A 13,778-nucleotide genomic window follows, 5' to 3' on the forward strand; every position below is an offset into this window, starting at 1 on the left:
TTCTTTGGGGTCCGTAGCTGGGGCAGAACACAATCTGAAAACTACATGGCCAAATGACTGTTATTTATCAAGGTGTAAGAATATTTGCTCTTATTATCTAAGGGTCAATCAGTATACATTAATTTAATTTATTTCATTTTGCATTGTGAGATCTTGAAATATGCTCTTCTATTTCTGGAAAGGGAAGGAAGGAAGCGGTATATCTCCCTGAATGGATTTAAATATCAGCAAAGAGAGTAAGTAACAGAATCCCAGGAAATGAAATGATTCTGCTATATTTAGTTGCATTAGATGAGTGTATTTCAGCAACAAAATGTTTTTTTTCTGTTAAGAAAACAGGATAAAGGTAAAAGAATGATTGGAACTGATGGAGAAAGCAACAACAACCACCAAAAAAAATATATTCAAACACAGATGTAATATGAGATTTTCCAGATGTTGAATTCAATTTCTTAGAATCAAGTCATCCAACTTGGCTTGCATAAACTGTAATTTTTAATTTAGTGGAGAAACTATTCCCACAGATTTTTAAATCTAATAGTAATTGACTTCTTACTTTTTTATAGCATAACAACATTTATAAAAATAAGCATGTTCCTCATTCCAATAATTTCTTTCCCTTTCATAGGTTTTCAACCATTGGAATTAGCACCACCAGCTACTGTAAATTTCCTACAATGCATCTGGCAAAGTGTATTTCTGGGACACTAAAGAAATTGGAATGATGATTCCACTGGATTCCACTCTCTGTCCCTGCTACTGTTATCACCTTTAAGTCAAAACCAGGCCGGATTAACCAGGGGTGAAATTCAGCAGGTTCTGGAGAACCGGTAGGGGAAATTTTGAGTAGTTCGGAGAACCAGCAAATACCACTTCTGGCTGGCCCCAGAGTGGGGTGGGAATGGAGATTTTGCAATATCCTTCCCCCAAGAGTGGGGAGGGAATGGGGATTTTGCAGTATTCTTCCCCTGCCATGCCCACCAAGCCACACCCACAGAACCAGTAGTAAAAAAAAAATTGATTTCCACCACTGGATGAAACCCACTAGCAAGCACACCCTCAAATGAATATAATCTTGGATAAAACAGTTCTAGATATAGCTATTTTTTTGAGCTTTTAATAACTTGCTTTGAGTATTCATTTCTTGCCATAAAAGGCTGCCCCGAGACTTGGCTATTTTATTTAGTTCCCATTATTATAAATCTCATAAACAAAGAAATTCCTTTCTTGATGGTGCATCATCAGTTCAGTATTGACTCTTAGCAATTGCATAGATGGATTTTATACAGGGTGATTTGTCCCTGACTTCGTCCTTCAGGTTTTTCACTGATGTACCTATTGCCACTGAAACTGAATCCATCCACCTTGCTACAAGTTGCCCTCTTCTTTTCTTTCCTTCCACCTTTCCTAGCATTACAAACTCATTTCTTCTCCCCTCCCCTTTACCATACTCTATCCTATCCTACCCCATCTACCCTAATTATTTTTACTTTTTAAATTGTAAGCTGTTCAGAGTTATCAGATATTGGAAGGCCTCTGACAATACAAATCATTCAATAAATATAGTTTGGTACATTGAAGTGGTATTCAGCAGGTTCTGACCAGCTCTAGCGAACCGGTAGCGGAAATTTTGAATAGTTTGGAGAACCGGTAAATATCACCTCTGTCTGGCCCTGCCCCCATCTATTCTCTGCCTCCCAAGTCCCGGCTGATTGGGAAGAAATGGGAATTTTGCAATAACCTTCTCCTGGAGTGGGGTGGGAATGGAGATTTTATAGTATCCTTCTCCTGCCACGCCCACCAAGCCATGCCACATTCAAGCCACGCCCAAAGTACCGGTAATAAAAAAAATTTGAATCCCACCACTGGTTTGTCTCTATATTTAAAAGCTTCTGTGAAGAAACTCTTGTGTGATTGTAAGACAAGTACTTACTCCACCTTCATGTATTCCCTGATCATTTCTACTTTAACAAAGTGAGGAGAATAGAATCACATTTTTTTTAAAAAAGAAAAGGTATGTATGCTTTGAGTCCCATGCGTATACCAAAGAACAGAAAATCCTTTTAAGTGTTACCACATTACTTAAAGTTGCATTCCATCTAAGATTTTTCTAGACACCAGCCATCTACAAGAATTAACATACCAAAGAAAAGCAGAATTATGCTTCGCTAAGTCAAAGTGTTAAATTTTGTTTTTAAATCCTGCCTTTATTATTTTTATAAAAAAAAACTCAAGGGGGAAAACATATCTAATATTCCTTTCTCCTCCTATTTCCCCCACAACATCTCCTCTGCAAAATGCGTTGGGCTGAGAGAGAATTACTGGCCCAAAGTTACCCAGCCAGCTTTCATGCGTAAGGGAGGACTAGAACTCCCAAACCCCTGGTTTTTAGCCTTAATGACTAGACCTCCTAATCCAGGCCCTGACCTTATATAAATATAGTCACGATGTCTGTATGCTAGCTGTTGATTCTGCAAAGGATCTATATTATCTGTAATAATATGCACCAAAGACAAATTCCTTGTGTGTCCAATCACACTTTTTTAAAAATTTATTTTTTTTTAATTTGATTTATATGCCGCCCTTCTCCGGAGACTCAGGGCGGTTTACAGTGCGTTAAGCCTTTATACTTTTGTATATTTTTATACAAAGTCAGCTTATTGCCCCCACAAACTGGGTCCTCAATTTACCTACCTTAGAAAGGATGGAAGGCTGAGTCAACCTTGTGCCTGGTGAGATTCGATCTTACTTTAATTGCAGACAGCTGGTGTTAAATTACAGTGCTTAGTCTGCTGAGCTATCCAGGCTCCACACTTGGCCAATAAAGAATTCTATTCTATTCTATTCTATTCTATTCTATTCTATTCTATTCTATTCTATTCTATTCTATTCTATTCATAAGTTTCATTTATGTCAAGTACATAGCAGCTATCATTTTGCTAACAGAAATTTTCCTTGATATCAGCAAGGATTCAACTCCCTATAACTTTATGAAAAAAAAAACCTGTTTTGTTTAATTACAAAATTAAATGGAAGCTTGGGAAATCAGAAAGCATGATTTTTTATTTCTGAGGACGTCATCACAAAAGCCCTGTAGGTATTCATAGAAAACAGTTTGAATGGGCAGAGTGAGGAGAGTAAATAAGGGGAACACTGCAGTACTTTGTTTGAAAATAAGACTTTTTTGTCTATCAAAAAAATGAAGGTAATGAGAAGGTTGTCTTTAAATGATAAAATGGCTGTTTTGCAATGGTCACTCCAGTTGTGGAAGTCATATTGTATGGATTTATTGAGTCTGTCATCTGCACCTCCATATCTGTCTGGTTTGGTTCTGCAACCCAACAAGACAGACACAGACTTCAGAGGTTAATTAGAACTGCAGAAAAAACAATGGCTACCAACCTGCCTTCCATTGAGGATCTGTATACTGCATGAGTCAAAAAGAGGGCTGTGAAAATATCTACAGACCCCTCGCATCCTGGACATAAATTATTTCAACTCCTACCCTCAAAACAATGCTATAGAGCACTGCACACCAGGGCTGAGTTCTATTTACCTTTACTACCAGTTCGCAACTGGCTTATTGATTTCAGAGCTGACTAAAGACTAATATGAGTGGCCATTGGGGAAAGAAAATCACTTTTAAAGGCAGATTCTAGTAGAGATAAAATTCCATTTTATGAAGAAATTAAATTGTATTGATGGTTTGAAGAGCAAAAGTATTAAGTGTAGAGTTCACTGAAGCTAAGTGACCTGAAATCAATGGAATCCCGACAGCCTAATGATGAAGGATGTCATTATGTCTTAAAACCTAAGAAATTGATTCTGTGATAAACTTCTGTTTATAATATTAATTATAGACACCCCTCCCCCCAATGAAGAATCGTGGAGTCATCCGGCATGGGAGTAAGAACAAGGAAGATTAGTTTTTGAAAACATCATGCACTTCAAATGTATAATCTTAGATAACTAATATATGTTTGTTTTTCATTTATCAATTGGATCAATGGAATAATTTTATTTAAATGAAATTAAATAAATTTAAATAAAAAAGAAATCAATAACATTTTGTGTGTAGTCAACATTTGGCAATGTGTTTGAAAACAAGGCTTCATGATTTATGAAATTTAACATTGACTTCCTTGGAATTATCTCCTTTTCAGCTCTGTATATTAAAGCGATTAAAAAAAACTATGTAGAATAACCCAGTAGCCATTACAGTAGATAGCAGCAAACAAGATCCACCCCATTATTTCTTGTCCTTCTTTCTCTCTCTCTCTCTCTCTCTCTCTCCTCCCTCTCTTTCTCTCTCTTTCTCTCTCTTTCTTTCTGTCTCTCTTTCCCCCCCTCTCTTTCTGTCTCTCTTTCTGTCTCTTTTTCTGTCTCTTTCTTTCTCTCTCCCCCCTCTCTCTGCTCTCTTCCCCTCTTCCCCTTCTCTTTCCCTCTCTTTCTCTCTCTCTCTCCTCTCTCTCTCCCTCTTTTCCCCATTTCCTTCTCTCTCTTTCTCTTTCTCTTTCTTTCTCTCCATCTCTTTCTCTCCCACTTTCTTTCTTTCTCTCTCTCTTTCACACACACACACACACAAAATTTAAATTGCAAATGTCTCCTATTTCCTGGATTTTGTAGCCCAAATCTGGTGGTCCTAATTTATTTTTAAATTTTATTTATTTATTTATTTGTCAAGCATGTATAAGATAACAGATATAAATATAAACATGGTAATGAATACAGGAAATAGATACGAAATGGGGACAGTAGGACAGGGACGGTAGGCACACTGGTGGGCAGGGCCAACTGATTGTCGGAGCTACAGGTTCGCGCGAACCAGTCCGAACCAGCTGAATAACACCTCTGCATTTAAGGGTCTAGAACAAAAAAATGTAGTTCTATTCCTTCTTCAACCCTTCTTCAACTTATTGAGCACAATCAACCCTTTATTGAAGTAGCCAAATCATAATTGATTTGAACTTGGAAAAATGTTACAAAGCAGCAATCTAAATATATATATATATATTTAAAAAGCCACCCATCATAATAAAGTTACACTAAGTTCTTAGTGAAAGAGAGAATTTTGCAATAATGAAGAAGCTTTAAAGTGTAATTTCCAACTATGTGCAGAATGCCTGATGATCCATCAAAAGCCATTTAGCGATCTTCATATGGGTTCCAAATTTCTAGACAAAAGTACCAACAATAAAATGATCCAGAAGACAATTCTGGATTACTGAGACAATTTCAGACAATTTCTTTGTTACTGAGGGTTAAGAAAGCAAGATCCCAGCCTATTATATCAGATTTCGTCTTTCTGACTGATCATTGGCCATATCGCTTCAGGCCAAATTTAACTTTTTTAATAGGACTTTCAACTTTTGTGAAAAGCTTTACCACCAATGTATACCACTGTTTTCCGCAGTGGAGTGAAAAAACAGATTATTAGCAGCAAGCACTTAATATTTGTTAAGTTCATAATTTGCACCTTCTGCTGAAACTAAAGTTCAAGCCTGCTCGTTTCTTTAGGGATATTTAAAGTAATACTGCACAAAATCAATTGAAGAAGAGCAAAAGAAGTATATGCCTTTATCCACTCACCAGCTTTCACCTTTTCTGTAATAATTGGCACAGCCTGAAAAAAATAAAATAACATTGTTATATTTTCATAATTTTGTACCTCCTTATTTAACACTTTTTTAATAAACGTTTCCTATTGTTTCTAAGATTCTACATGACAATGAGATAACAATGAGATCTTTTTGCAGTTAAGTGCACATAATTTCCTAGAACCCAGCAGATAAGTAATCCATCTTGAACTAAGAGCATAACATCAAATTTAAGAATGAAAAGGTTAAAACATTCATAGGCACCGGTAGCACACATTTTAGGAACTATCCAGGGGTGGACTTCAAAAATTTTAGCAGGGGGTTCTCTGCCCAGTTGCTGAGTGGGCATGGCTATGGTGGGCGTGGCCTAGTCAGCCTCCTGCACGATGGGGGGGGGGGCGCATTTTTGCCCTCCCTGGGCTGAAGAGGCTTTCCTTGAGCCTCCAGGAGGGCAAAAACGGCCTCCCCAGGCTCTGGAGGCCCTCTGGAGGCTGGAAACGCATGTACCCTGCACTTATCTGCATCCAAAATGGGCCACTTGGGGACTCCTGGGAGGGGTGGGGCGGGGCCAGCCAGGAATGGGATTTGGTGGTTCTCCGAACTGCACAGAATCTTAGCTAGTGGTTCTCCCGAACCCCTGCGAACCCCCAGGAGCCCACCCCTGGAACTATCTTTAGATTCATCCTTAGATTCTGATTCTAAATTATGTTTAATTGCCATGTTGTTTTTAAAGTTGAAAATTTGCTTCCTCTGCATCTTCTGATATTTTGACATTTGTTCTCTACTTACTTGACATTTGCTGCTATTTACCTCTCAATAGCTTTGACTGGTATCCCTATTCTACGGACCTTCCAGCTGTATTACATATCTCCCATAATTCAATTCTACAGGGAATTAGGAGGACTGTAGTCAACATAATGGGAGAATGGAAAGTCAAAAGAACAAGCTTAGGGCTCTTTTGCATAACAGCTCTAAGCTCTTTCTCCTCTACTGAAAAGGGCTAAAAAAGCCAGTTTAAAAACTGGTATTGCATTTTAATATGTTTTTCAGGTTTGGCAAATGCACACTATCAGTTAACATATCTTGACTGGTTAACAGGTTAACAGAGTTGGAAGAGATCTTGTAGGACATCCCTCCACCCAAGCAGGAGACCCTCCACCATTTCTGACAAATGGCTGTCCAGTCTCTTCTTGAAAGCTTCCAGTGATGAAGCTTCCACAACTTCTGAAGGCAACTTCTGTTCCATTGCTCCCACTGTCAGAAAATTCCTCCTTATTTCCAGGTTGAATCTCTCCTTGTTCAGTTTCCATCTATTATTTCTTGTCTGACCTTCAGGTGCTTTGGACAATAGCTTGACTCCTCCTTTCTGTAGCAGTCCTCAAATATTGGAACACTGCTATCATGCCTCCTCTGGACCTTCTCTTCACTAAACTAGCCATGCCCAGGTCCTGTAACCATTCATCATATGTTTTAGCCTCTAGTCCCCTAATCATCCTGATTGCTCTTCTCTGAACTCTTTCTAGAGTCTCAACATCTTTTTTATAGTGTGGTGACCAAAACTGGATGCAGCATTCTAGGCGTGGTCTTACTAAGGCTTTATAGAGTGGTATTATTACCTCACTTGATCTTGATTGTATCCCTCTGTTAATGCAATTTAGGATTGCATTGGTGAACTGCCATGTCTTTAACCCTCTCCCCAATTCTTGGAAAGCAAGGACCACTTACTCTCCTTCCATGCATGGGTCTTTAAGACCATGTGGTTTCCATCAATATAGCTCTTGTACAAGCTCCCATTATAATCGACACCTGTCTATTCATCTCTTTGGATAGAAAAGAAAACAACCACAGTTTTGCAATATTCCTATTACTTGAAGTGGAAGAGGAATTTCAGAATCCACTTGCTTAAAAAATAGAGTGCCAAGAAGAAAATGAAGTGTAGCAGCTGGGCCACACAACATCACTATGCAACAGAAATTGGAAAACACTGCTCTTCAGATCAGTGGTGAAATCTAAAATTTGTTACTACCGGTTCTGTGGGCGTGGCTTGATGTGTGTGTGTGTGTGTGTGTGTGTGTGTGTGTGTGTGTGTGTGTGTGTGTAATGTGACTGAGTGGGCATGGCCAATTTTTTTTTAACTTTTAAATGCTTCTGACGATCAGGCAACTCAGCTGAGTTGCCTGATCGTTAGAGGCATTTAAAAGAAAAAAAGTCTCTGGCGATCAGGCAACTCAGCTTGGATCGTCAGAGGCATTTAAAAGAAAAAAAGTCTCTGCCGATCAGGCAACTCAGCTTGGATCGTCAGAGGCATTTAAAAGAAAAAAAGAGTTTTTTTTCTTTTAAAAGCCTTTGACGATCCCAGCTGAACCGCGCGATCATCAGAGGCTTTTTTTCTTTTAAAAGCCTTTGACGATCCCAGCTGAACCGCGCGATCATCAGAGGCTTTTTTTCTTTTAAAAGCATTTTTTGGCTGAAGAGGTTGTAGAAAAAATGCTTTTAAAAGTAAAAAAAAAAAAGCCTCTGATGATTGTGCAGCTCAGCTGGGCATGGGGTGTGTGTGTGTGTGTGTGCAGGGATTTTTGCTACTGGTTCTCCGAACCACCCGCCTCCATCGCTACCGGATTGGGCGATCCAGTCCGAACCGGGAGCATTTCACCCCTGAAGCAACCAATATTACTTATCAAATATACAAAAATATGTGCGCCGTATTCTATTATTATCAGCAGTGTTAGAACCCCCAGACTGTCACATTGCATTTCAGTAGCATATTCCTCTCCTGTTTCATAGCTCATGTGGAAATATCACCTGGAAACTATTACTTGCATTAAAAACCAAACAGCCGAACAGGACTCTGACCACATCATCTTGATCAACTGTCTATATATTTGCCAGTAGTTCCAGCCAACTTCTGAAATTTCGGCAAAATTATTGAAGAAAGATGCTTTCTGGAGTCAGAAATACTATCACCAAGGTCTGCTTCTCCAAGGAGCATTTGGACAGATAAAATACTTGAATCCAGTGGTGAAATGTAAAATTTGTTACTACCGGTTCTGTGGGTGTGGCTTGGTGGTGGTGGAGTAATATGACTGAGTGGGCATGGCCAACTTTTTTTTCCCCTTTTAAAACCATTTTTTCTACAACCTCTTCGGCTGAAGAGGTTGTAAAAAAAATGCTGACAAGCTCCATACTAGAGGTGGGTTTCAGCAGGTTCTGACCAGTTCTGGAGAACCAGTAGCGGAAATTTTGAGTAGTTTGGAGAACCGATAGTAAAAATTCTGACTGGCCCCACCCCCATCTATTCTCTGCCTCCCAAGTCCCAGCTGATGGGGAGGAAATGGGGATTTTGCAGTAACCTTCCCCTGGAGTGGGATGGGAATGGAGCTTTTATAGTATCCTTCCCCTGCCATGCCCACCAAGCCATGCCACGCCCACCAAGCCACACCCACGGAACCAGTAGTAAATTTTTTTTAAACCCACCACTGCTCCATACTTAAGGTGGAGCACTGACATACTTTGTTAATTCTCAACCCTGTAGGATAGCATGCCTTACTGTTACTTATGAAAAATGGCTACATCTAAAAAAAAAAAAAATCTTTGAATTCACTGTGGACCTTCTCCAGTGCTTTCCATATGTTTTATATTAATTGCATTCCCAGGAAGTGATATAACCTTTTTGGCAAAAGAGCAATTAAGTGGGATTTTCCTGAACAGCCAGATGGGTCTAATACAGCTTCAGATTATTCCTAACTCCTTAAACATGATGAAACAAAAGAACAATTCTAATACCTTCCATATGATTGAACAATAAATACACTTTCACTTTTTTCCTGTTTCATATTGTCATAGTGTGTGATTAGAAAAATAAAATTAAATTACTAGTTATGTCATTCTCGCACATTTTGTTTCCTAATAAAATTCACTACCATACTACAACTAATAAAGCTGCCTACAGTTTAAAAATAATAATTTGCCTGTATAATAATCATTTAACAGATACAGTTTTTTTGAGTCAAGGATTACAATCAGTGGTGGGTTCCAAATTTTTTTACTACCGGTTCTGTGGGTGTGGCTTGGTGGGCATGGCATGGTTTGGTGGGCGTGGCTTGATGGACGTGGCAGGGGAAGGATACTGTAAAATCTCCATTCCCACCCCACTCCAAGGGAAGGATACTATAAAATCTCCATTCCCTCCCCAATCCAGGGGAAGGTTACTGCAAAATCCCCATTTCCTCCCGATCAGCTGGGACTTGGGAGGCAGAGAATAGATGGGGGTGGGGCCAGTCAGAATTTTTACTACCGATTCCCCGAACTACTCAAAATTTCCACCCACCGGTTCTCCAGAACTGGTGGGAACCTGCTGAAACCCACCTCTGATCACAATATAAGGTCACCTAATACTTTAACAAAAAAGAACACATTCAAAGGAATGGGCAATTTGGACAGTAGCATTCCAATATTTGAGGGGCTGCCACAAAGAAGAGGGAGTCAAGCTATTCTCCAAAGCACCTGAGGGCAGGACAAGAAATAATGGATGGAAACTAATCAAGGAGAGAAGCAACTAAGAACTATGGATAAACTTCCTTACAGTAAGAACAGTTAACCAGTGGAACAGCTTGCCTTTAGAAGTTGTGGATTCTCCATCAACTGGAGGTTTTAAGAAGAGACCGGACAGCTGCTTGTCTGGAATTATATAGGACAGTGATGGTTAACCTTTTCGGCACTGACTGCTGAAATCGGGGCAGAGAGGGCTCTGAGTGCCACCTCTGGTGGCGTGCCAAAGGTTCACCATCACAGATATAGGGACTCCTGCTGGAGCAGGGGTTGGACTAGAACAGGGGTCAGCAACCTGTGGCTCTGGAGCCGCATGCGGCTCTTTGCGCCCTCATCTGTGGCTCCCTGTTAGGTGAGCCCACCACTGGCTGGCTCTGCCCCTTGCCCTCCCCTCCCAGTCACTCCTCGCCTGGCCTGAGAAGGTAAGGGCGATGGCGGGGGATGGAGAAGCGGCCAGGGCAGAGACAGAGAGATATAGAGAGAGGGGGAGAAAGAGACACATAGAGAGATACAGGGAGAGAGGGAAGGAGAGAGGGAGGGAGGGGAGAGAGAGATATGTCAAAAGGATTTTGTGGATCCCGGTGTTTTTTAATAACTGGTTCTCTACCCTAATGACCGGCTGGGTAGGCATGGCTGGGAGGGTCATGTGACTGGTGGAAGTGAGTGACATCGAGTTGGCCACGCCCACCCAGTTTTTGTGGCTCCTGGTGTTTTCTTTTTTGTGGGAAAGGGGTCCAAATGGCTCTTTGAGTGTTTAAGGTTGCAGATCCCTGGAGTAGAAGATCTCTAAGGTCCTTTTCAACTTTGTTATTCTGTTCTGCTATTCTGTTAGTATATAGCAGGGGTGAAATCCAGCAAGTTCTGACAGGTTCTGGAGAACCGGTAGCGGAAATTTTGAGCAGTTCAGAGAACCAGTAGCAGAAACTTTGAGTACTTCGGAGAACCGACAAATATCACCTCTGGCTGGCCCCAGAGTTGGGTGGGAATGGAGATTTTGCAATATCCTTCCCGCAGGAGTGGGGAAGGAATGGGGATTTTGCAGTATAATTTACCTGGAGTAGGGTGGGAGTGGAGATTTTGCAGTATCCTTCCCCTGCCACGCCCACCAAGCCACACTACACCCATAGAACCATAGAACTACCATAGAACCGGTAGTAAAAAAATTTGGATTTCACCACTGATATATTGATAACATAATCAAGATCCCTATCTGAGTTTTGTATAACCAGTTTTGTCTGGACTTTCTCTATGCTGTTGCTGTGCAAATTAAGCTCAGGGGACACTAATGTTACTTTTATATCTCTAATTTACCAAAGCATATTGTACACATTTGTCTAGTGGTATGCAAATAAATACGGGCAGAGTTTTTGAAGTCACTGAGTTATCCTTCCATTTAAAAAAAAACTTCTTGCAAGTTTTTGAATTGCTAGTATATATGCGCTCACAAACCAAATTTATGCAGCAGTAGCTTGAAAAATAAACCCTAAATCAGCAACCTAGCCTTTGGAAACTAGCTGAGCTTTTACTGGAAAGGAAGAGAAAATAACTTTCTCTTCAGCTGGGGTATTGGAGTGTTCAGTGAATGATGGACTATTAGCTACAAGGATGCACGAAGAGTGAATTAATTAATTAATTAATTAATTAATTTAGCGTATGGCTGGTCACACACAGTATTAAAACACTTCATTTTTACAGGTTAAAACAATTAAAACAATAAAAAAAGCAGTAAGAAAACCTAAAAGGAAAACAGAAATAATATTTCAGAGTTTAATGTCAAGTTTGGAGATCCAGTCAGTAGCTGTAGTTGTTATGCAGAGGAAGTCCCTAGAATCTCCTGGATACCTTCTGTTAGAGCATTCCCTCACTATATGTTGGATAGTCTGTCGAGGGGCCCCACAATCACATTGTGCTGAAGGTGTCTTTCCTCATTTATACAGGGAGTCGGCACACACCCCATGAGTCGTTCTAATTCTGTTATATGTCACCCATATATGTCGGGGTAGGTTAAATCCTGGAGGTATACTATTAGGATTAATATGCTCAGAGATATCTTTCACGAAGAATGAAAACAGCTTGGATCAATCCAACTTTTTAGCTTGGAATCAACAGGATGGCATGCACTTGTCTGGATGTATTTCAATTTTTTTTTTCAAAACATTAAGTGGCTGCCTTGAAGGAGGACCTGGGAAGCCATTAAGATATTTTTTTCCTCTAGGGACCCATGCACAGAATGTTACACCAGCTGAAGTCCAGCAGCCAGGAAGTGGAGTGTAGCAAGAGTTCCCACCACTGGGAAAACAGACCATATAGCTCTGCATATTTTCATCATTACAAAGAGAAAAATTTGTTGTTGTAATTGTGGATGTATCACAGCTGAATCAGAAAATATTCTGCTCTGTTGCTGAACGTAGACAGTAGTCGGTTTTGAAATTCATCCTGGAGAAATGCAGAATTCCCAGGTAAAAATGCTTTTTAGAATAAGCAGAAGAACCACGCAATTCCCAAGGTATCTTCATTTAATGGTAGTTTGCATTTGAATCTGTCAAAATCCTTTGCTCTTCTCCTGAAACCAAGATAATCTCCACCTTTTAGAACAGAAGTGGGGAATAATGGCCCCTTTATGATTTGTGGACTTCAACTCCCAGAATTCCTGAGCCAGCATGCAAATAGACCAGATCCTGGAATATTTGCAACATCCATACATTCCATATTGATATGGTATGATATGAACACCTAAGGAGCCGTATCAATTGAGCGACCAACCGACAATGGCATGGGCCATCTCTCCACTTGGTGACCTTCACACATGACCAGTTATATGACATGTCACATGGTATGACGAGCCGGTCACATGACCCACTGACCACATGAGATCAATAAAAGCGGAGAAGAACTGAAACAATTCTCAAATACAGCTCCTCTGCACTGCATATCGGATATGAATACAATTGAGTGAGTCCAGAAATATTTCACAAGAAGAGTTCTCCACTCCTCTGCTCACAACAGAATACCTTATGCCACCAGGCTTGAAACTTTGGCCGTAGACAACTTAGAACTATGCCACCTTCGGTCTGACCTAAGCATAGTACACACAATTATCTGCTACAACGTCCTACCTGCCAATGACCACTTCAGCTTCAACCACAACAATACACGAGCACACAATAGATACAAACTTAAGGCAAACCACTCCAAACTCGATTGCAGAAAATACGACTTCAGCAACAGAGTGATCAATGCCTGGAATGCACTACCTGACTCTGTGGTCTCTTCCCCAAACCCCCACAACTTTAACCTTAGACTATCTACTGTTGACCTCACCCCATTCCTAAGAGATCTGTAAGGGGCGTGCATAAGCACACCAACTTGCCTACCGTCCCTATCCTAATATCCCCATTTATCCGTATCCATTTCCTGTATTCATAATCATGTTTATACTTATATCTGTTACCTTATACATGTTTGACAAATAAAACAAACAAACAAACAAACAAAATACTTCAACTAACAGAGGATCCTCACAAAAAGATCCCATCTTCTGACAGATTCATCCCATTTGTCAGAGGCACCATACTGCCATCTTCATTGTGATTGTTGCTACTGGAATTCCAGGGGGAGGTCAAAGTTAAAAAC

The 13,778-nt window shown here is 40.2% G+C and overlaps 1 protein-coding gene across 1 annotated transcript in view; it reads right to left on the reverse strand.

Annotated features, from left to right (window-relative positions):
* The window catches only part of DLC1 (DLC1 Rho GTPase activating protein), a 318,521-nt gene that overhangs the window by 203,086 nt on the left and 101,657 nt on the right, over positions 1-13,778 (reverse strand). The window contains exon 4 of the mRNA XM_070949102.1: positions 5,590-5,623. Within this exon, the coding sequence (XP_070805203.1) occupies positions 5,590-5,623 (34 nt within the window). The remainder of the gene's footprint in view (positions 1-5,589; positions 5,624-13,778) is intronic.

This window comes from Pituophis catenifer, unplaced genomic scaffold (assembly GCF_029215685.1).
Source record: "Pituophis catenifer annectens isolate HBS135680 unplaced genomic scaffold, rPitCat1.0.hap2 SCAF_8, whole genome shotgun sequence".
Taxonomy (NCBI): Eukaryota; Metazoa; Chordata; class Lepidosauria; order Squamata; family Colubridae; genus Pituophis; species Pituophis catenifer.